The sequence below is a fragment of the Panicum virgatum genome, chromosome 4K, assembly GCF_016808335.1.
Source record: "Panicum virgatum strain AP13 chromosome 4K, P.virgatum_v5, whole genome shotgun sequence".
NCBI classification, from domain to species: domain Eukaryota; kingdom Viridiplantae; phylum Streptophyta; class Magnoliopsida; order Poales; family Poaceae; genus Panicum; species Panicum virgatum.
In genome coordinates this window covers 16,093,359-16,117,796 of record NC_053139.1, presented here as the reverse complement: position 1 = coordinate 16,117,796, position 24,438 = coordinate 16,093,359, and the positions used below count along the sequence as shown (strand labels likewise).

General features: G+C 48.1%; 1 protein-coding gene and 1 long non-coding RNA gene across 2 annotated transcripts; both read left to right on the top strand.

Moving 5' to 3' along the window:
* The first annotated feature begins 2,938 nt into the window (after positions 1–2,938).
* LOC120705091 lies at positions 2,939–3,471 on the top strand. The gene is made up of 3 exons (XR_005687779.1): positions 2,939–3,006; positions 3,088–3,222; positions 3,296–3,471. It is a non-coding gene; the product is annotated as an uncharacterized LOC120705091 (long non-coding RNA).
* Positions 3,472–22,151: 18,680 nt separating this feature from the next.
* On the top strand, positions 22,152–22,979 carry LOC120701964. Its single transcript, XM_039985752.1, has one exon. It carries the CDS (start codon positions 22,152–22,154, stop codon positions 22,977–22,979), a length of 828 nt encoding a protein of 275 aa, XP_039841686.1.
* Positions 22,980–24,438: the final 1,459 nt, after the last annotated feature.

Here is a 24,438-nt window from a genome sequence, read left to right as displayed (position 1 = left end):
TGAAAGTGAGTGTGTAATTGATAGTGACTGTCCGAAGATTCGAAAGGGCATGAAGTTCAATTCCCTTTCAGAGTTGCAGTTTTTCTTGGCTGATTATGTAGTGCGTCACCACCGACCATTTTATGTGGTTCATTCAGACAAGAGGGTACGCTACGATGTGCTATGCAAGCAGGGATGCCTTTGGGGTGTTTGGGCACGTATTGTTAGTGGCACTGGTCAGTGGAAGATCACCAATGTAAGACAGCCTCACACATGTGCATCGTCGAAGCCGAAGCAAGTTCATGCACAGTGCACTGCACGTTACCTTGCTCATCGGATCCTTGGTATTGTTCGGAAGGACAGCGACACCTCAGTTCCTTCGCTTATGGAGTCTATTTTCGCTTTAAGTTCTTACCGGGTGAAGTACTCCAAAGTGTGGCGTGCAAAGCAACATGCTATAGCTCTGTTGTGGGGAGATTGGTTAAAGTCATATGCCAGGGTGCCCAGGGTGTTGACGGGCATGTCCCTCTTCAATCCAGGCATAAGATGGTTCACGTACACAGGAAACATGATGCTTCCTCATAACGGAGTGTACAAGCATGTTTTACAAAGGGTGTTCTAGTGTTTTCCCCAATGTGCTGAAGCATTCCAGCATTGCCGACCTGTGATTCTTGTGGACGCCACATTCTAGATGGGTAAATATAAGGGGGCACTAATGATGGCCGTTGCCGTGGACCCTGATAGGCAACTAGTCCCTCTAGCATTTGCTTTGACCGAAGGAGAAAACAACGATAGCTGGTCTTGGTTTATGAAGCTGGTGCGGCTATATGTGTTGGGTCCCTCGAGGCAAGTTTGTATGATATCTGACCGGCACCATGGTTTCCTAAACTGCGTTAAAGAGCACATGGATGGATTTCCACCTCTTGCGCATAGGTGGTGCATGCGACACTTTGCAGCAAATATGTGGAGGCGTCAGAAAAAAAAGAACTAATTGGGAAACTAAAGTTGTTATGTTCAGTGTGCATGGAGAAAGCTTTTGAAGAAAAACTTGCTGATTTAGAAAAGGACATGAATGAGAGGGCCAAGGAGTGGTTGAAAGGTACAATGGTGGACAAGAACAAATGGGCTCTTGCTTATGATGACGGGGGGTGGCGGTACGGTATCATGACCACAAACAATGCTGAGTCAGTGAACAATATATTCGAAGGTATTCGATCAAGACCTGTTGCTGGCATTGTAGAGTTCTCTTTCGAAAAGTTGAACGAGTACTTCGTCGATAGATGGGGGAAAGCTCGGAGTTTGTTGGACAAGGGTCAACAGTGGGGACTAATAGCGCATGAACACCTTGGGATGCTGAGAATAGATCGGTGAATCAACTTGCAGCGCCTTATGGGCCTGAAAGAATGATTTATGGTGTTAGAGGAGCAGGTGGTACAAATATAAGAGGTGAGAGTCATGGAGGACGCCATTACAAAGTGGACCTCAGAGCTGGAGATTGTACTTCCATGACTCCATAATTGTTACACCTTCCATGCTCGCACCTAATAACGGCATGTAGGGCCCGCAGTTTTTGTTTCAAAAGCCCCACTTACTTGAGTCCGTACTACGCTCGGTCGAACACAATCAAAATATGGGAGGCTAGTTTTGAACCTTACCTAGATCCATCTCAATGGCCGGAGTACGAGGGAGTAGAGTACGTGCCGGATGCGTCATTGTTGAAACCTAAGGAAGGAGGCGAAAGAAAAGGCTCAAAGGTGATATGGATGAGGTGCAAGGTCGGGCTAGTGCAGACTACGGAACCGGTGACTTTGATGTGGACAAGAGCCAAAACCGTTGCTCCAAGTGCCATAGATTTTGTTCTCAGTGCAAATGTAAGAAGAAAAAGAAATCTAAACAAAAAAGAATGGCCCAACCTGACCTGAGAAAGAGAAAAAGGCATAGCACACAGGTTTGTGCTTTGTATGAATAATAATTAGCAATACAAGTTTAAATAGAGTTCATTATTACTCAGCAATCGTTGTTGCAATATTATTTATTGATCGTCTATATTTATTGTTTTAATTACCATGATCATTCTAAATACTTTTTTGGTTCATTTTTCTGTAGGTTCTAACTGATCATGTTTTGATTTGTCACTGTAGGATGGCGCACCCCAGGTTCCCCCTACTAGAGACGTTCTACGACTCCAACCACCAAGCACACATCCTAGTTGACCGCGGCGAGGTTTGTATTTGTTTTACCGAGCACACCTCAATTTATAAAAAATTTTCCAGCCCTCTAACGACTCGTTTGGCATGATATCAGGCGCTTTAGCCCCTCGGCCCACGTACCCACTCCCCACTTCGGTGGGATGAGCGGTACATGTCATACCTTCGCCGGGCTGGGATGCTTCCTCTGGCGCATGTTGTCTGTGCGGGGCTCGCAGTTATGGATGCACCTCTTTTGACTGCTTTTGTGGACCGATGGAGGCCGGAAACACATTCATTCCATTTACCTTGCAGGGAGGTCAGCATCAGTATGCAAGATGTGGCGATGATTCTCGAGCTACCTTTAGAGGGCAATGCAGTGATCGGCATGATTCAGACTGATGGATGGAGGGATATGGTGGAGGCACACATTGGGATTCGACCTCCAGAACCACCTGAGGGAGTCAAGGACAGGAAGACCTCAGGAGTTAGCTCGGCTTGGTTGAAGCAGAATTTCAACCATTATCCTCAGGGAGCACCTCAGGAGGCTGTAGAGCGGTATGCTCGCGTGTGGTTGTGGCACCTGTTAGCGGGCTTCATGTTTCCCGATGGTTCTGGAAACACCATCTCATGGATGGTCCTTCAAATTCTTGGACAGCAGTGGGAGAACATCGCTCAGTATAGCTGGGGGTCGGCAGCACTAGGTTGGCTTTACCGACAGCTTTGTGACACATGTAGGCGTGCTGGCAATGACTCGAACATAGGAGGTTGTGCATACCTCTTGCAAATCAGGATTTGGGAGCGGTTTCCAGTCGGCCGGCCATACCGTGGTGAACTAGAGGTAATTCTTGGTTTACAATTAAATTTTGAGTTTAGTGCACATTATTTGTTGTTCTTAACCCTAATATGCCTCCCTTTGCAGGCGTGGCCGCACCATGATCCTGAGTCGAGGCCCACCGTTGCTTACTGCTGGAAGAACATTGGAGCTGTCAGAGGGGATCCTTTGCGCCGGTACATGCGTTACATGGACGACCTAGACTGCCTCACACAAAATCAGGTACTATATGCATCCGGGGTTTTTAAATAAATGTTTCTGTCCTCACAATAACTAATGCTTGCGCGTTACATAGATTTTCTGGACACCGTATAGTCGAGACGAGCTGGAGGAGTTGGGACTTAGTCACATTTGTAGAAGAGATGCAGAATTGTGGAGGACGTGTGTTCCTTTGATTTTCTACTTCGTAGTCGAGCTCCACTTACCGCACCGTGTTAAGAGACAGTTCTCAAGACTGCAAGACTTCCCTCCGGAGGCCATTTCTACTTCCCAGGCATTGCATCAGTACGTTGTATTGAATTTGAATTTTATTAGTCCTAGCGAATATAATGTCACTAACATAATGCTCATATGTCAGAATTGACAGGAAGAAACGCTACACTGAGAATGATTGGCGTGTCAAACACGCAGTGCCTCTAGCACAGTGGGACCAGAGGCAAAGGATGGATCCGGAACTTGGACCACCACATAGGCACAACCATTACAAGGAATACCTTCGTCTTTCCATTCAGTCACTAGAGTTTCAATCAAGCCGCCACGGTCAACTGAGCCTATAGAAGACCATCCGGACACAGATGATGATGATGACATCGTCGACGAGTACGATGACATCACACGCGGAGGAGTGCAGCCCGAGAGGGGCCCTTTACAGAATTACATGGTAATCAATGCTTTTTGAATGTTGTGTCCTTAGAAATAAACTCACAATTTGAATTATGTTAGGACTAACTCAATCTTATCAGGCACGACAACTCGGCCGTCTCGCTAACGAGGCAGGCATGGCAATGGCCCATGCAAGCAAAGGAGATAATGGAGGGGGGCACTTTAGGGCATTTGTTGAGGTAACCATATTTATGTTTAGTTATACTGTCACCATCTTTGTAATGCTTTCTTACGGTATTTGCATAACATTTTATGGCTGCACACAGAGGGTACACAGGAGTTGCAGGCGGATGGCCGCGAAGCTTAATTGCATGGCTCGCCCTGACGAGGACTTTGGTCCACTGGCCCCTGGTGCGGGAGCTTCTAGTGCACGTGGCCCCACCTCAAGCAACCGTACACCGATTCACTATGGTGATGTGACCGCTACAACTCCTTTGCCCTCCGGTTCCAGAAGTCGTTCACGGTCCACTTCGAGGAAGGCATCACGTGCCGTGTCTAGGGGGAAAGCTATCCAGTCACCAGAAACCAGTGAAGAGTCCGACCGCCAGGACAACTCAGAAGATGAAGACCCAACCTTTCAGGTACTCAGGATGTCTCAGTTATTTGATGCTCCCCCAGGAACGCAGACTCAGGGCGAATCGAGCCAGGTAAGCATGTGTAATTGAAATATTTTAACTTAGAGGTGATACTGCATCATTATAAAGAAAATGTGATTTTGTACACATTTTTGATCTTCAACATGCCTCCATATTATATATTTTTTGTGCAGGCACCTCAGGATGCTCCTCCAGACTCCGGGGCCGCTTCCCCTCCGCGTCGCCGACAAAGGCGTTCTCATGACCACACCGATGTTGGTAGCAGGAACGTGCTCCAACAGCTCCTGGAAGGCAACGGCGCCCCACCGACCCTTTCAGCCCTGCCGAGCGTGGACGGCACCGTAGATGAAGGAGCACCGACACTTTGTTCCTAGATGTATTGTAAAAATGCTACCTAGAACCTATTTGTGCTTGTCATGAACTATTTGTGCTTGTCATGAACTCTTTGTGTTTGTCATGGACCACTTTAGGTTGTGATGGACAAGATCCTTGTAATGGACTACTGTAGCTTCTAATGGACTTTGTGCTTGTGTGCTGACAGCTCTCTATTTCTTTATTGGTTGGTTTGAATTTATATTATTTGGTCAGTAATGGTTCAAATTCTGAGTCACTTTGGTCAGCTTCAAATAGCATGCACCAGCAGCAGAAGCAAGCAGCAGCGAGAGGGAGCAGCAAGGTAGTTAGCTGGCCGAATTCTATGCTTGTCGCACCATTCCGTGTGGCGCTACAAACCACTCTGTCGCGCCATTGGGAGTGGCACGACCAAAAGGACCTGCCACGCCACCAAATGAAAAATGTAGTCCTTACTGGGCTTGGACACACAATGGCGCGGCAGAGGGGATCTGTCGCGCCAACACCACTGGCCACCTGTGGCCGTGTGGGTCCCACGTGCCAGTGATGGAACTGTACAACAGGTCCGACAATGCCATGCGTGTACTGTGGGATATTGGCAGCCACGTGTATCTACGGCCCCACAACTGCCACGTGTCATGGTGGGCCCGCCATATTGCCACGTGTGCCTCCGAACTGGCCACGTGTGGCTGTGGATTCCACATGTCTGTGACGGCTCTATACAGCGGGTCCCGTAGTGCTATGCGTGTACCGTGGGTCCCACATGTTAGCAGCCACATGTACATACGGGCCGTAATTTCCACGTGTCTTGACGGGCCCGCCATATTGGCGCATGTTCCTAGCACGTGTCATAGTGGGCCCATCGTCCACGTGTCACTATGGGCCCCGCACATGTGTTGACGCTTACCAACGACCATTTCTAGGTGTCAACTTGATCAGAAAATCACGAGAGTTTGTATTTCCTACACGCATCTTTATTCAAATAAATCCCTAAACCACACTTTACCTTAGAAATATGCAAGACATGTTTTTGAGCTAATATGCAGGTTGCAAGCACATTTTGGCCCGATAGAAAATAACAGAAAATATCAGAGCACAGATTCAGACTAAAATGGAGGCCTAGACAAGCCCACTAGAAGAGAGTTGGAGGCGGTTGGCGCCACTGGGCGGCCGACCGACCACCTGGTCGGCCACCGGCCCAGTGGGCCACACCGCCTTAACTCGGCCATGTGGAGGCGTCTCACTGGCACCCCATGTCCGTTCTGCAAGGAAGAGCTGCTACACGGCCGTGGCTCCCTCCTATAAATATAAGGGAGGGGGTAGAGATTAGAACACACACCAGACCTCACCTCACTTACCTCAAGTGCCTTCTTGCTTAGTCTATAGGCATAGTGGAGTTTAGGAGAAGTCTAGGAGTCATCGAGTCCCTGGAGTTGCTCGGGAGTTCTGGTATGGGTTCATCTCTAGTCATCTCTTGTAATATTCGGTCATTTGTAATAGAATTAGACTATGGTTACCGATATCTCCTTGAAGTATGTTCTAAGTTATTGGATATATGCTTCGTGATCTGGTTGCATTATCATTCGATGCTTGCATTACATGATCGCCCTGTGCTTGCGATGGTTAACATATTGGCCTTAAAACTCTGTCAACTGTTCCAGTATTCGTATGTTTGCTCTAGTGTGATGTCTGTCCATCCAAAGGGTGGGGGCTCCGCGTGGGATGCTAGAGTATCGCTTACTAATGTAGACGTGGGGTCTAGACTAGATAAGTGTTGCTAGATGTCACCCTTTTCCACAGATTGTGAGGTAGCCAGTAGGTGGTGACAGCCCTGTCCGAGCCCTATTAATCCTCCACGTTCAGATTGGGGGGTAGGAGGTACATAAAGCTGCCTAGGTGAACACACATCTCCCGTCAGCTAGAGGAGCGGTCTCTCTGTTGTTCTAGTTTAATCTTTGACAATCTAACCATAAGATAGCATAGATATAGCTAGCTTAGCACATCTAACTCGAGCTCTAACTTCTGTCTTTCTCCCTTCCTTTAGCATCTTTTATATATTTATCTAAGAGGGTAGTTTGTGTGTGTGTCACACTACCTCCTACCATGTTATCTATCTTACCCCTGTTTATGCAATTGAAAATCCAATCTAGATCAGTTCATTAACTAGCCAATGTACTTCCATTCGCCGCCTTCCCCGCAGAAATATAAATGACATCCCGGTATACTCTCGGGTAAAATGCTACAGCGGTATTCTGTGCGCTTGCGGATTTATTCATGGTTCGTGAAATACCTGCCATTCCCTTGGCATCTGCGGGCGTCATCGCTGCTCGCTCAGTGGTGATGTTGGTAGGCACCAACCAGCATTTTTGGCGCTGTTGCCGGGGAAGGCATAGATTGAAGCCACATAGGCAAAAGTTGTGAACAAAATCAAAATTGGTATACGCTTGCTAAACAGGCTAAGTTGGTTTTGTTTTTTTGTCTCTTGTTGATATGAAAACAGGTGTAGCAGAACCGCCCAAATTAAACCGGCCTAAGTGCGCTAACTATCATCTTAATGAATAATCAAATTTCCACGCACTTAAAACGGTGTAATCCGGCAGTCCGTCGGGTAATTTCCGATTAAACTACTATACTCCAGGATCACAATTGCACTAGAAGACTCGCACGAAGACGAGCACAGGTGATACAAGCATACAAAGATTCTCAAATTAATTTACAACAAGGATTTTACATAAAAGTTTTGAATACAAACAACAGAGTTCAAACATAGCAGGAGTTAAAACCGAGTTCGAAATACAATAAGGTACTACGAGCGACGATAAAAGTGGGCCTCACATCTTGCCCTGTATCTGATATGATGGTCTTTGGCACACCATGTAAATATAGTATGTAACCCATGTACAACTCGGCATACTGCTTGGCCAAGTACCTTGTCTTTACTGGAAGGAAATGAGCCGATTTGGTAAGGCGATCTACTATAACCCAGATAGAATCGTAACCCTTTTGAGTTCGAGGCAGGCCAACTGTCGCGGGGATTTTAGGGTACCCACAGCCGGGTGGCGGAACGCACCCGCCTATTCCCAGTGAGGGAGTACTAGGGGAAGTACTAGGCGGTTGGGCTAATCTTACACTGAGACAAGCACACAAGAACACACGATCTAGAGTGGTTCGGGCCGCCGGAGCGTAATACCCTACATCTACTGGGAGAAGTATTGTTCTTGGTTGTGTATGAACCTATCCTCTGCCGGGCCTTGGCCTTCACCCAGCCTGAGTTTTTCTTCTAGCGGGCGCCCCCCTTTTATAGACCAAGGGGTGCGGATACATAGGACGTTGAGGCCCCGACAAGTGGGCCCAACATGACTGTGCAGCATACTGCGCAGAGTACTTAAATGGCTACAGTAGTTGTGAATCTTTTCTCCAATATGCTTCCATGCCCTGCTGACCCTCTGACTAAGGGAGGTCTTCTCTTGTCCCATCAGCAAGGTGCCCGTTGGGAAAACGTAGCTTGCAGCGTGGCCTGTTGAGGCTATTATGTAGGCGTCATAATAGCAGAAGCCGAGTCGTCGTATCCAACTGTCATGGCAGACTGACAGGCGCGGCGTGGGCGGCGCCAGCAACTCCACTATACATCTTGGTAATACGCGATCAATAGTGTCCCCTGGTCAAAGAATCACCTCGGCTTCTGCTACATTATTGCGGACGTCCACATACCGTAATGAATGCAGTAGTAGGTGAGGTTTAGTATGGAGACCTAGTGGCCTTGTATTCGCGTCTGTGCTTGTAGACATGTGGCGGCTCCGGACCACCCCGGGGCGGGGTGTCAATTCCTTCCCTTAGTGAGGGGTCCGGTTTACTATTCAGGGGGTTCGGGACCCCATGGGGGGTCCGGGACTCTGCGGGGGTCCGAACCTCCCATGGGAGGTCCGGAGGCTTTGGCTGTTCAGGCTGAGCGCCTGCTTCTCCCGGAACACGTGGTGCTCCCGGACCTTCCCCAGCCGGGGGACGGGTCCGGGACCGTTGTCGGGTGAACAGGGCTCCAGACCGCAGGGGTCCGGCTGTTTGGACATAGTCAAGGATAACCACAAGGCTCTTGCCTAGACACAGCAAGAGGGGGTACCCCAGTCCTGGGGTACCGACAGTGGCCCCTGGGCCTACCTCGGGAGAGGTACGAACCCGCGGGTGGGGCCACTACCGTGATGTGTTTCCACGCAAGCTTGATTGCGTTGGTGTGCTCATGCAAAGAACGGGCGCTCCGGACCCCTGAGGCCAGTTCACCTGTTGCTAGGTTCTGGTACTAGAGCGCTCCTCCATAGGACGACGAAGGTGTAGGCTTAGGGTACGGAACCAAGCTAAGCGGCTACACAGACCTCGGATCGCTCAGGGAGCAAGCATCACTTCCCGGACCCAGCTTTTGGCGACCGTGGCGAGTGGTCTCCGCCGGAGCGGGCCACCGGAGTGGACTTGAGTCGACCGTGGTGAGCGGTCTACGCCGGAGCGGGCCACCGGAGTGGACTTGAGTCGACCGTGGAGAGCGGTCTCCGCTGGAACGGGCCACCGGAGTGGACTTGAGTCGACTGTGGCGAGCGGTCTCCACCGGAGCGGGCCACCGGAGTGGACTTGAGTCGACCGTGGCGAGCGGTCTCCGCCGGAGTGGGCCACTGGAGTGGACTTGAGTCGACCGTGGCGAGCGGTCTCCGCCGTAGCGGGCCACTGGAGTGGACTTGAGTCGACTGTGGCGAGCTGTCTCCGCCGGAGCGGGCCACCGGAGTGGACTTGAGTCGACCGTGGCGAGCGGTCTCCGCCGGCGCGGGCCACCGGAGTGGACTTGAGTCGACCGTGGCGAGCGGTCTCCGCCGGAGCGGGCCACCGGAGTGGACTTGAGTCGTTGCTGACGAACCGATGAATTATGTCACCGGACCTCAAAGTAAGGTGCAAGAAACCAAGCCTTATACTATAAGGGAGCCCGGGACCTCTAAAGACAGCAGTCTCGGATACTAGAGTACTTGTAACAGGATAGTGAAGTACGTAAACTTAGGGTACATTACCAGGCTACCTGGATGGATCGATAGTCGAGAAGTATGAGCCTCATCAAGAATTTATTTTCTAAGCTCAAAATTCTTAGGCACCACTAATCGGTTTTTGAACCATAACACATTCTCACTATCTTGGTGAAAACAACTTACTTTGGGATCTCCCTCTGATAGTCTTCTTTGAATTTCCTTCACCCCTTTATCTTTCCTTTGTGCCGTGACGACGAGATCACGAAGAGTAGGAGTGAGTTCTAGATGGGCCAATTTGCCATGTAGTACAATACTTAAGTTCAGCTTTTCCATTTCAAAGCAAAGAGACTCACTTAATGGTATAGCTGAGAGGCAATGAAAGTGAGCTTTGAGACTTAGCGCATCTGCAACCACATTTGCCTTGCCCGGATGATAATGCACTTCAAGCTCATAATCTTTAATCAACTCAAGCCATCTCCTTTGACTCATGTTCAAATCAGCTTGAGTGAAAAGATATTTGAGACTCTTATGATCGGTATAGATTTTACATAATGCACCCAGAAGATAGTGTCGCCAGATCTTCAGAGCATGAACCACAGCTGCTAATTCAAGATCATGGGTTGGGTAGTTCTCTTCATGCCGCTTGAGTGATCGAGAAGCATAAGCAATCACTCGGTTCTCCTGCATCAGAACACAGCCAAGTCCTGTGCCTGAGGCATCACAATAGACATCGAAAGGTTTTGTAGTGTCAGGCTGGGCCAATATCGGTGCCGAAGTAAGGAGCATTTTCAATTTTTGGAACGCTTGCTCACATTGATTACTCCAATAGAACTTGACACCCTTCTTAAGGAGTTCAGTCATTAGTTTAGAAATTTTGGAGAATTCTGGGATGAGCCGACGATAATACCCAGCTAGACCCAGGAAACTACGGATTTTAGGGACAGAAGTTGGGGCTTCCCAATCTAGTACATCCTATACCTTGCTGGGATCAACGGAAATACCCTCAGCAGATATGACATGACCTAGAAATGGAACTTCCTTCAGCCAGAAGTCACACTTGCTGAATTTGGCATAAATTTAGTGCTCTCTGAGACGTTGAAGAACTACGTAAAGATGATGAGCATGTTCTTCTTCATTCTTGGAGTAGATTAAGATATCATCAATAAACATCATGACGAACTTATCTAACTCCGGCATGAATACCGAATTCATGAGATACATGAAATAAGCGGGAGCATTGGTTAAACCGAAGGACATTACCAAATACTCGTAAAGACCATAACGAGTCGAGAAAGCAGTTTTTGGTATATCTGCTGGTTTGATTTTGATTTGATGATAGCCAAATCAAAGATCTATCTTTGAGAATACTTTAGCTCCAGCTAATTGATCAAAAAGAAGATCAATACGGGGAAGGGGGTATTTGTTTTTGATAGTGACTACATTCAGAGGTCGATAATCCACACATAACCTTAGCCCGTGATCTTTCTTCTTTACGAACAGAGCTGGGCATCCCCAAGGTGAGGTGCTCAGTCGAATGAAACCTTTATCTTGCAACTCTTGCAACTGGATTTTTAATTCAGCTAGCTCACTCGAAGTCATTCTATATGGTCTTCTAGATATGGGTGCTGTGCCAGGTTGTAACTCAATGATGAATTCAATATCCCGATCGGGAGGCATGCTTGGCAAGTCCTCCGGAAACACATCGGGGTATTCACAAACCACCGGAATTTCTTCTAAGGTTTTTGCCTTGAGATGATATACTGCTCTTGTTGGAATCTCGTGCTGGGAAAGATGAATATCCATAGGACCATATGTGGGAGAGTTAATGTAACACCCGGTTTATAAAAGAACATAAACCGAGCAATCATATACGTGCCAGGATCAAGTCACACGTATATACAACAGAATGAACAGTATATCAAAGCACATATCACGTAAAAAGACATAATAAAGCGAATACGAATGTTATTTATTACAATAATGACAAAAAATGTCTGATACAGCGGAAGCGAAGTACAAAAATACGATAAAGCTCTCCGAAGCTGAAGCAGGGCGCCACAGGGACGTCGACTGGGAGACGAAGCACCTAGAAGTCCTCGTAGTCCTGGTAGCGCTGGACGAACTCCCTCGAGTCGGCAGGAACTGAGCAGCAGTAGCGTAGCCAAGAGGAAAAAGTAGAGAAGAGGCAAGAGTGAGTACGCAACTTGTACTCAACAAGTATAACACAAACTATGAGGCTCTAAGGTTGGCTGACTCAACTGCATTAGCTTTTAATCTTGGCAAAATTTTTATTAAAACTATTTACTACAAGTTGATGAATTACCATTAACCCGGTTACATAGTAATTAGTCAAATTTAATCATGATACTACTGAGAACCAAACCAAACCAAACCAAGGTAACCCCGAGAAGCACCTCCCTCGTCGGAAGGAGATAACTCCACTAATCAAAAGGAGGATCTGGGCCGCTCATAACCGTGAGCACGGCTAGTATACCAGTTTTACACTCTGCAGAGGTTGCACATCTTTACCCACAAGTCGTGAGCTACGCCAGGGGTTCATCACACTTCCTTAGGTGAGATGACTAGCGACTCACTACGAGGCCGTTACAAAGAATCTCGTTGGTAAGGCGTAACCGCGAGAGATAGGTCAGCGACGATGGGGCCCACCTCACGGGGGTACAAGCACAGGAGCGCAATCCAAGCACAGACCAGCCGGAGGAACAGGGACCATTGAAGCTTACTACTCTTGCCCCGCAGGTAAGTTACTTCAAATCAAAAAGATCTAATTATTACGCCAAGTCTATCCCATTCTAGCCTTGTGGTAGCGCTGTTGTCCCAGGTTGTCGCTCTATGAACCGGTCCTTATGGAGAGTGGCCAACCAAGCACTAAGCACCGTGCTGGCCCCCTAAACCATGTTTCTATAAAAACCATCTTTTAACGAGACGTGAGCCACTCATCCACACAGAGGGCCACTCTCAGAATTAAGTTCAAGTAAACCATTAGTCAAATTAATTAAAAAGGACCAGAGTGTGTTATAGCGTAGCAATCTAGCACAACTAACCCAAAATGCAACCCAAGGATATATATAAAGGATATAAAGTGGCTAGGAAATCCTTATAGACATACAGTATTAAAATGCAGTATGAATTTGTATTTAAAGATGATAGGTTGTTCATGTTATACTTGCCTTCCTCGTACTGCTCCTACTGCTACTCAAAGTGCTCGGAAGACGGCTGCTCCTGGTACTGGTACTGAGGCTCCTCAGATGGATCAACGTCTACTCACGAACACATGGCCAAAACAATGCACGATAATAAGCATACAAGCAAACACTAACAAAAACTAAGAAACAATACACCAATACATAAAAACAGCAAGAAAAACTAAGCTAAAACTATTCTACTCGTTACAACGATCGCGTGGATATAAAGAACGCTAAAAACGGAGCTAAAACGCGTTTTCTAGGCTAAAAACAAGTTCTAGGGGCTTATTTGTAAGAAAACTGAAGTTCCAGGGGGTTTTCTGCAAAAACCGAGGGCTAAAACATAATTAAACTAAAGCTTTAGGGTCTAACTTGCAAAAACACGAGGACAGGGACGGCGGGCACTATTTCCGGAAAGAGCAGGGGCCTAAACATTAAAAACAGGACCTATACGTAATTATTTTTGACTAAGGCTGGACCGCGGGTTGATTGTGGAAAACCTTAGGGGCTCTTAAGGAAAATACACAGGCCGAACCGTTATCTTTGATTCAGGGCGCTTGGATCTTGATCCGACGGCTCAGGGTGGCTTGGTCCTAGATCTAATCTAGGCCGTCGCTTTCGGATCGGGTGGCTGGGGGGGTTTGGGCGCGCGGGGCGGCGGCGCTGCTCACGGAGCGCGGCGGCGCGCGGCCGCGGAGCCGCCGGAGTTCGCCCATCCGGCGCTCCGGGGGTGGGTTTGAGCTAGGGATGGGCCGGGAAGCATGCACGCGGTAGCGCAAACCACTAAGGTGTAAAGCGGGGCGTTGCGGGGCTGGGAGAGGGAGTCTCACCGACAGGGGTGGCTCGGCGGCGGTGGAACAGCGCCGGCGAGCGTGTTCATGCCGCGAGGGTGGCCTACGGGCTACGACAACTCGTGCAATAGGAAGAGGGGGTGCGGGCGAGGCTCACCGGGCGTGGAATCGGACGGGGCGCGACGCAGACGAGCCGGCGGCGAGCTCAGGCGGAGGCGCACGGACGGAGCTCGAAGGAGGGCCGCTGCAGGGTGTCTCCGGCTCCTAGAACTCATGATCCGGCCCGCGAAGGTCCTGTGGAAGTGTTCCAGGGGTCAATTAGGCACTAGAGTCGACGGCGGTGAGAGAATTGGGCGGGCGGCGCAACTCACCGTTGATCGTTTAGGGCGTGATTCCGGCGAGGTGGGGCCTGGGCTCCGGGGCAGAGAGCTTGGGAAGCCCCCTGGGTGCACGGCGGTGCTCCTGCGAGGATCTTTCGGGGTGGAGAGGCAGCGGGGTGGTGTGAGTGCGGCGGAGCAGAGCCTCTGTGCAGCGGAGCAAAGGGAGGCGGCGGCTAGGGTTTGTGGGGAGGCGGCGGGATGCGGATTGGGGTACCTGGGGGTGGATAGGGTGTTTAAGAAGGCACGAGCCCGGGGATTTGGGCGTGCGTGCCCAGGGCGTGATCTCGGCGAGATCTGCGGCGGTTTTCGTTGAGCGCGCGGGGGATGCGGGAGGAGGAAGGAGGACCTGGCAAGCGGGGCCCGGTGGCAGGCGGGTGAGAGCGGGCGCGCTGGCTTGCGGGCCCGGCTGGCAGTGGGTGCAGCGCGCGGGGCGGAGCGAGCACGGCTGCAGGCCGAGCAGGGTGAGCGGGCCGCGCGGCGCAGGACTGGGCCGAAGTACGCGGGCGCTGGGCTGGTGGAGGTGTTGCGCTCTGGGCTGGACCGAGCGGAGCCGAGACGGCCTAGGCCAGCGGAGGAGAGGGCGAGCGGGCCTGCTAAGCGGGAAAGGGAGCGGGCCAGGCTGAGTGCTGGGCTGGGCTTGGGAAGGTGGTTTGGGCTGGGTTTGGGTTGTTGGGTTGGGTTTTGGGTTCCTTTCCTTTTCTATTTTCCTTTCTCTTTTCTATTTCTACTTCAAACAAAGTTTGAATTCAAATCAAAATTTGAATTCAAACCACACTCAAATAAAAACATGCACCAGCATGAATGCAACAACAAAGTTTTAACCTTAGACAAAATTTTAAATACTTAATGGAACAAAATTGAATTAAATGCCATACTAAACACAATAAACCTTAGAAATTTAAATAAAGCCAAATAAATTTATTATTAACTGCCGAAATTTAAATTAGGGTGTTACAGTTAAGCCGGATGACCCGAGAAGAGGTATCGAGGATAACACAATGTTCCTTCATCCAATTCATCCCAAGAATAACATCTATCCCTTGGCTGGGAAGGACAAGGAGTTGGGTCTGAAAGATTTTTCCACCCAGATCAAGAGACACACTCTGAATTAGTTGATTGGCGTATAACTGTGCGCCTGGTGCACGTATAATATAGGGGCTTTTCAGGTGAGTTACTTGCAAGTTGAGTCGTGCTATGCATGCTTGACTGATAAATGTGTGAGATGCTCCAAAATCAAATAGCACAATAGCTGGGCAGTGGTTAATGGAGAACATACCCGCCATTACTTGAGTGCCCTCTGGAATATCTTCCAGGGTGGTGTAGTTCACGCGACTAGTTTCGGCAGGTACAATCTTCTTCTTCTGATCCTTCTGGCTGGAACCTTGACCCGGCGCAGGAGTCTTGTAGTTATTCTGCCGAGGTGGCATGTGGCAGTCACGGGCTAAGTGCCCCCAGATTACCACAATTGTAACAGGGGTAGTTGTTGGAGCATGGAACTTGTAGCACTAGAGGTAAGAGGTCTCTGCTGCTATGTCGGGAGACGTGTGCCCACTGCTATTGTTGCTGTGGTGGTCTAACGACCCAACGACCCTGCTGCGGAGGACGGTTTGAAGCCTGCTGAGTTTCCGTCTGAACCAATTTATACCTCTACAGTGCATTGCTGGAGGATCCCACCGGTGCCTTCCTTTTCTTGTTAGCTTTGCGCGCTAGCGTGGCATCTTCCTGGGTGATGACCTTATTAACTAGCTCAGTGAAGTTGTCGCAAGTAGTAAGAGCTCGCTTGTCCTGAAGCTTTGTGTTGAGTCCCCTCCTGAAGCAATCCTATTTCTTCTCATCAGTATCCACGTGGAACCCACCATACTGGGACAGCTGATTGAAGGTTTGAGCATACTGGAGAACGGTGTTGCTCCCTTGCTTCAGGGCTAGGAATTCTGCCATCTTTCTCCATATCAAGCTAGTAGGGATGTGGTGGGCTCTGAAAGCCGCCACAAATTCATTTCAAGTAAGATGCATATTGGCGGGGAGTAGAGCCTTGTGATTGACCCACCATATCTTTGCTGGGCCTCTCAATTGTTGCGCTGCAAAGGCAGCTTTGTCCATTTTTGTGCAATTGAGGATGCCAAACTTGTCCTCGATGGTGCGAATTCAAGCATCTGCCTCAAGCGGATCATCGGCCTTATGGAACAGAGGTGGTTGGGTGGCCAGAAAACCGACATAGTCAGTTTCGGCTGGTGGTGGCGGGGAAGCGTGTCGACCTCTGCCGGCATTGGCTTGCACCAGTTGCCTCATCAATTCAGTATGCTCATTGCGGTCGGCGATAAGAGCCGCAATAGCCTGAGCCAAAGAGGGAGGTGGTTGGGGCAGTGCTCCGTGATTCTCATTGTCATGGTTGGCTGCATGGTTATCACCCATTTGCAAAATAACCACCCTTTGGTTAGCCATTCCGCTATCAGGACTAATTCATGCAAATAAAGAATGTGCATATCTAATATGAACACACGGCATGAATCATTTCCCTCACGATATGGTTCACCAAGGGAAAAAATAAAATGACTTGCTTCGGTTGCAACCGCATCTACGCAACTTGAGTCGTAGCTTGGTAACTCGAAGTTGCACAAGTTCTGTCCATAGTAGCTCTAGCGTAGGTGGTACAGAACATTTCTCAAACAAAATTACAAATTTGCAGACCTCCAATGCACAGCTCATCACTGGAGTTCCAAAATTTTTAAGTACCAGCAGAATAAATTTTTGTACAAAAACATAAATAAATTTTACTGAAGCGCAACAATAACCAACAAGACGATCAAACCAAACTCAAATATGCAAGATGCATGCACGTTCTATCATTTCCCACCAAACAAGTACCAAAATATGGTATACGAGGACGACCGGTGACATAAATACATACTCTCCGTATATATAGACTAGTCGTCCCTACGATCAAGGATTTCATAATGCTCTTAACGTGGTTAATTTACCTGCAGAAGAACACAGAGTATATATAACCACTTCTGGACCCTTCGTGCCAGCACTCACGAACGACCCCCATGTGTCCTATGCCACACGGGTAACGCATATGCAGTTTCCCACATATTCACACATACATTATCATCCACTATAGAGATGGCACCCAGACGTTTGACGCTGAATGGGCAGCGCTGCATACGTCATAACGACGTATTCACTTCCCGTACACTTGCCTTACGGGACATCCTAGGGTATATGTGTCCCAAGGGTCACGGTCATGACCAACCGCATGACAGGTCTACACCTCGTAACATTGACTTACGAGATGGCCATGATCACAATCACACGGTAGGAAATCCGCACTCCATATCAGGCACAGATAGCGACAGGCTTGTTTGAATTGAGCCTTATCACCTCCTCGTATGCTCATCATACGGGACCCGCGCACGTATGAAACACGTTGGCTATTCTAAAGGACTACCAAGAATGCTTACCTTGCTTATCTTAGCGTAGGTGCGTCGTTACAGAATATAGATACCCATTGTGCAAGAAATAAGGTTTAACAAAAAGTAAAAGCTGGAAGTGCTGGAATAAAATAGATACTTAGATGCCACCTAACTCACACGGAGAAGACGGAACCCACTCGACGGTCCAACCAGGAGGAAGTGGTTGTCCAATCCAGGATGCACAGACCTCCTCGAAGTCAGCGGGGACACAACCTGCTCAGAAGGGTTACAACGACAACCCTGAGTATACTAATACTCAGCAAGGCTTACCCGACTATGGTATATACTTAGCCGACTCCTAGACATGTAGGCTTTTGGTTCTGGGTTTGTTTTGCTGAAAAGCTACTAATACTGGATCCTTACTTTCAATATTTTTGCTCCATTTAGTTTGACAAGTAACAACTAGATTAGCCTGATCATCTAGAGCGCACCTGGTTGATTACATTAAACCTCTAGTAAAACACAAATCAAACATCTTCATTCCATTCTCATTCCATCCTTTACTACGATCTAATGAAGTGACCAAAGTTCTTTTAACCGAGAGAGACGGCGAATCGATCCGATTTAACCTTGCAAGGTGGACCTAACTCACACAACACGCGTAAACCTCGTCGGGTCACACACATCAATCGTTCCCCTCATCACCCTGACGTCTGAATCACGCCTGCCAAACCCTTGGTGAAGGGCCCCTCATAGCGAACTCCTAGAGATCCCGGAGGCGATACACAATCCAACACCCTCCATCATACCACTCCCAGAATAGCAGGTCGCGATTCAAAGTATCGTAGCAATTCAGGTAATTAGCTTACCGGTTTCGACTACCTCCTACTTCCGGCATGTGGTTAGTACTGTTCAAACTTGGTCAGCACAGCCAACAACGGTACGGTCCTCAATCGACACAGGCGGAGGCTACTTTCCATCCCTTTCATATCCAGAACCAACTCATCTCCGCCCGGTCTCAATTTCTCTTTACTCATCAACTCATTTCCAAGCTATTTGCTAAGGAATCAAGATCCAAAATCTCACGAGTGACAGTAATCACTCGACTTTTACTGAGATCCTACTTAGCAAAGCATTGCTAATGATACCTGTACACTTGTATAGACTTACAGGTACCTAGGGAAAACATGCATACTAGGGTTTCATACAACTCCTAGAACGTAAATGCACAATTACTTAAATAAACATTGAATACTTAAATTAGGGTTATGCTCCGGGGCTTGCCTTGCAAGTCAGCGGGGTTAGCGTCTTCTTCTGGAACTGGCTCGGCAGCTGCTTCGGCTTGCGGTTCTCCTGTTTGCTGCTCCTGGATCGGCTCGGCAACCAGCTCATAGACGGCTTTGTTCGTGACATCTACACGTACAAAAAAGGATGCAGTGCAATAATTAAAATGGTGCAATGAAATGATATAAATGTTCATGATGCAATGATATTACCGAAAGAAAGATTATTTGGCAGCACAAAAAGGAAAACTGCGGCTAGAAGCGAAACACGTGCAAGAACTCAACTTGCAGGCATGAATAAAGCAACAAAATTTACTAGCATGGAAATACATTGGTATCACATGCAAGAACAATTTTATTAGCCTTTAACGCAAAAAGAAAGTATTTATTTTGCCCCTAGCCACATAAACTACGCACAACAAAGATTTGCAAACTACACAAAGCTTTTACATATGAAAAATTTTCAGTGAACTACACAAGTGAAGAGTAAGCTACTACAAAAAATTCATAATTTTTAGAGCAACAGAACAATTGGTATAAAATAAACTAGCTTAAGTACAAACCAAAATTTTAGCAGGGGCAAAAGTGACATTTCACATGAATGAGTATTTTTTATTTAAAGATCTTGATCTAAGCAACTCAACAAAATTTAGATTGCATTTTTAGCATTTTTATGTGATTTGTTCTGCATTTATGAAATTTCAACCAAAAATAAATAATTTTGAAATAAAAAAACAACCCTAAATAGGGGGCTGACGACTGGGCCCCACCTGTCAGTGGGAGGGAGCCTAGCCCAGCTCCCCTACTCGCACGCGCGCGGCCAGCCATGGCTGTCACGGCGGCGGCGCGGGGTGTTCCCCGCCGGCGGGGGCCAGCCGGCGGTGCGGCGCTGCTGGCCCGCGGCCAGGGCGGCCGGCCAGCCCCAGGGCGCGCGGTGGCGGCCCGCGGCCCCGCGGCGGTGCGCGCGGAAGCGCAGAGTGCCCATGGCGGTGCGGCGGCGAACCGGCGGCGGCGGCGCCGGAACCGGAGGGGGAAAGAGATGGGGAGGATGAGGAGCTCTTAGGGAAGCTCACCGCGGGCTCGATTTGGGCGGACGGAGGCCGGAGATAGGAGATCGATAGAGAGGGCGGAGCTCCGTCGAGAGTGTCAATGGCTGCCGGCGATGGCGGGGCTGATTCGGCTAGCGTAGGGCTCAATCGAGCTCGGGAAGAGGTGGAGAGGGTTCGGGGCGAAGCTAGGGAGCTCGGGGTGCGAAGGATTCGAGCGGGGTGGCGAGGAACGGCCGGAGGAGTGAGCAACGGCGCTCTGCTCATGCGTTGCTTGCGCGAGCTCGAGGAAGGGGATGAAGGGAAGGGAAGGGAAGAGAGGAGAAGCTTCCAGGGCTTGCGCGAGGATAAGGGCGGCACGCGCGGAGGACGAGGTTCGCCGGGATGCTCGATGCGTGGAGGAGCTCGCCGGCGTTCAAGCACCGGTATGGGCGTCGGGCGAGCACAATAACACCACTGGGGAGAACAGTGAATGGTTTGACTAATTTTTGACTCGCATTTGACCGATTGGAACTCAAAATTTGATATAGGAACATGAAATTTGGCCAAAATAGAAGTTGTAGAGGAAGAGAAGACCTACAACTTTTGTTTTGGGCGAAAGTTGATTTGGAGCTAAGATTAGGAAGAAAAATGCGGTCGAACACGGCCAATTCGATGTTTACTATGTGACTCGATTAGCACTAATGACATGCTTAAGCCATTGTTAGCGATTAAACATGAGATTAACACCTTGATTAACACAGGGGTGTTACAACAGGGTAGTGTATGACCGGTTTCGACTTGCCGCAAAATTTCACGCCTAATCCAGAGTCACTTTTGAGAAGAGTTCGTCCTCATGTTGTGCTTCCTGAAATCTCACTCTCGGCAGCCGAAACAGTCATCCAAGCACCGTCAGCTTCTCAAGCTATGGCCTAGGAGACACTCCGTGATTACTCTACTCCGTCTGCTAACCAGATTCCCACCGGACCTGAGGTTAACACGGGTGGAGAGAATTTCGAGATCAAGACGGGTCTTATCATGATGGTACAGGCCAGCCCTTTCTGTGGCAAGGCTAATGAGGATGCCAATGCTCATCTCCAGTAGTTCTTGGAGCTCTGTAGTACTTTTGTTATCAAGGGAGTATCTCAGGATGCGATCCGGCTCCGTTTGTTTCCGTTCTCTCTTCTAGGGAGAGCGAAGCAGTGGCTTCATACTAACAAGATGGCTATAGATACCTGGGACAAATGTGCCAAGGCGTTCCTCGCGAAGTTTTTCCCGACGGGCAAGACTAATGCTCTTCGTGGAAGAATTTCGAACTTCCAGCAGGCATCAAATGAGTCGATTCCTGAAGCTTGGGAGAGACTTTAGGAGTACATCCTTGCGTGTCCGCACCATGGGATGAATAGTTGGCTCATTCTTCAGAATTTCTACAATGGGTTGACTCAATCCCCCCATGATCATGTGGATGCTACTGCGGGTGGAGCCTTCTTCTTGTTGACCATTGAACGAGGTACAGCATTAATCGAGAAGATGGTGTCCAACCAAGGTTGGAGCGATGATCGTCTCCAACCACGTCTAGCGAGGCATGCACTCCGTCAAGGAGACTGACATGCTCGCTATGAAAATTGATCTCCTCCTCAAGAAATTCGAGTCTTGGAAGCTTAGATGCAGACACTTCAAGTCTTGGAAGCTCGCATGACGTGTGAGGTCTGCGGGAAAGTTGGGCATTCGAGTGATAACTGCCCAGAAACCCAAGAGGAAGCCATGTATCTCAATGGCAACAACAACGGGTTTCGTCCACAAGGAGGTCAGGGGGTGGAATCAACCATGCCTATATTATCAAGGAGGTAACGAGAATTCAAATTCTTTCAATCCTAACCAACCTACCTTGAGGGATCTTGTCTACGGCCAAGCGAAGATCACTGAGTCCCTTCAAAAGAAGTTGGCTGCTAATGACAAATCCATGGAGACCATCCATGCTAAGATGGATGGCTTCCCCGCTGCCATCAAGAACCAGCTGAGTTTCAACAAGATGATTGAAACCCAACTCGCTCAAGTGGCTGCCACCATGCCCCCTGCTTTGGAGAATGTTAAGGCCATAACAACAAGATGAGGTAAAACTACTCAAGATCCACCTTATCCTAACCATGACAACAGGAAGAAGGCAAGCCCGGTGGCAGAAGAACCATCTCGGGAGGTTGAACCCAAGAAGGTTCATGAAGGGAAAATGGCTCCACACGAATTCTATGATACCCAAGTATTGTCGTTCCCTATAAGGGCAAAGAAACCAACTACAGATGAGCAGTTCAACTGCTTTGTTGACATGATTCAACAAGTGAACATCAATGTGCCCTTGATGAATGCAATGAAGGTCCCAACCTACGCTCGCTATCTCAAGGACATAATCAACAACAAGCGACCACTGCCAACTACTGAAGTAATAAAGCTCACTGAGGCATGCAGTGCAGCTATACTTCATCAATTGCCCGAGAAGAAAAAGGATCCAGGGTGCCCAACTATCAGATGCTCGATAGGGGCACAGAGCTTCGACAAAGCCCTATGTGACCCGGGTGCCAGTGTCAGTGTGATGCCTAAGGCAGTCTTTAATCAGCTCAATTACTCAGCGTTGACTCCAACACCGATGCAGTTGCAGTTGGCCAACTCCTTGGTACGACACCCGGAGGGAATTGCTGAGGATGTTCCAGTGATGGTGCGGGACTGTTTCGTCCCTGTTGACTTTGTGGTACTTGATATGGATAATCAGAAGTACACCACCCTCATTCTGGGAAGGCCATTCCTTAATACAGCAGATGCACACATCGATGTTGGAGCCGGAGAAATCCGACTCCATATCAATGGTAAAGAGGAGAAATTTGACTTCCGGCCTAAGAAGGAGCGGTGCTTAATGATCCGGGTCAAATTTGGGCCAAATCCTCAAAAGATCAAAGAAGTCAAAGTTACACCTTCTCATAAAGATAGCCTTATCACCTTCATGAAGATGTTCATAAAGGTTGATCAGACAAGATCGAAAAGGTCTAAGAAGAAGGGTAATTAAAAGGTCGCGAAGACCGAGTATCCTACTCTTGCGCCATCTACGCCACCAAAGAAGACCAAAAAGGTGTGGTGCAAGAAGAAGAAGATGTCATCGCCCGCTACTACTTCTCCAGGTACGGACGAAACGACCTCAACCTGATCAGGTATGGAGAAAGGTCCTGCTTTTCGGACCTTAAACCAAGAGCTAGCTTGGGGGAGGTTCCCTCCCCTAAGACAATTGTATCCCTTTATTTGCTTTTCGAATAAATATGATAAAAACTTTCAAAACAAAATAAATATTTACTGCTTTATTTCTCTTTTATCATGCACAGTAAGAATGTTATAACTTCTCTTGAAAGTTGAAATGATGAGTTTTGCTTGGTTCTGCCTTGCCAGATATGTCTAGTTTTTGGCTAAAAGAGTTCTCTTAAGTTTAAATTTGTTGGCTATGGTAAATGCTTTGCCATGAACCTGAAGTTCTGTGGGTTGCATATGCTTTACTCTAGTCTAAATTGTTGCGAGTATAGATATGGTAAATAAAGTTATGCAATCTTGCTCTAGACATGCTTGAAATCTGGAGTTTTTGTTTTCGAAAAAGTTCAAAAAGGCAAGTTCTTCAGTGATAAGCAAAGTCCTACCAGAGCCATATGTCATATACCATGAGAAACCTTATACATATGCTGCTTGTCAATCTGTTGAGTTTTGTCAAATTTTATGACCCTAGTGAGAATCTCTTCATGTTTTCTCGATCATAAGCACGTACACATCCACATCCACTTGCAACATTCCTACACTGGGAATTAGCTTTACCATCATCCACCAATAAATACTCCATGTTTTGGCAAACTCTCTCTTGAAACATCCCTGAAATAGATATAGTGTTAGATTATGGTTGCCCCAAAAAGAGAAAAGATGGCATGCCAGAGAAGCATGGCCCCAAAAAAAAGAGAGAAAGAAAGGAGTAACCATGTCTGGAAAAAAAACTATTTATATCAAGGGATGATAAAAGAGAGAGAACCAACGCTTTAAGGAGTATACCATACCACCATTCATTTATCCATCCATCCACACACTTGCACCTTTTGATCGAGATTGCATGACTTGTTTCTCCATGGATCCTCTCTTTGACTTTACAATATATAGAATGCAAGTATGCCCTGTTCTTATCCTACCTTGAGCTCCACAAAAGCTTTACCCATAGTATGGAAGATCGAAGGCAATGACTGCCCTGGTGAGGGCAATAAAAGTTGAGTGCTTCGAGAGAATCATTCTCGGGAACTTAGCCACGTTTTCGAAAATCTTTAAAAATATCTCCAGATGGATTGCAGATTTACGAACAAGTGTTGCTTTATGAGCCGTTCTAACTCTCAACAGCCCAAGACATGGAGACAGCTAAAAAGCCCCATGGATGAGTAAGGTACTAGAGCAAAGGTATAAGAGCCAACTCATTTAAGCTTACAGATGAATATCTTTGCTATAGA

What these genes read in the sequence shown, in the direction of transcription:
- LOC120701964 (XM_039985752.1), top strand. Translation starts at nt 22,152, where the DNA reads ATGGCTCCACACGAATTCTATGATACCCAAGTATTGTCGTTCCCTATA.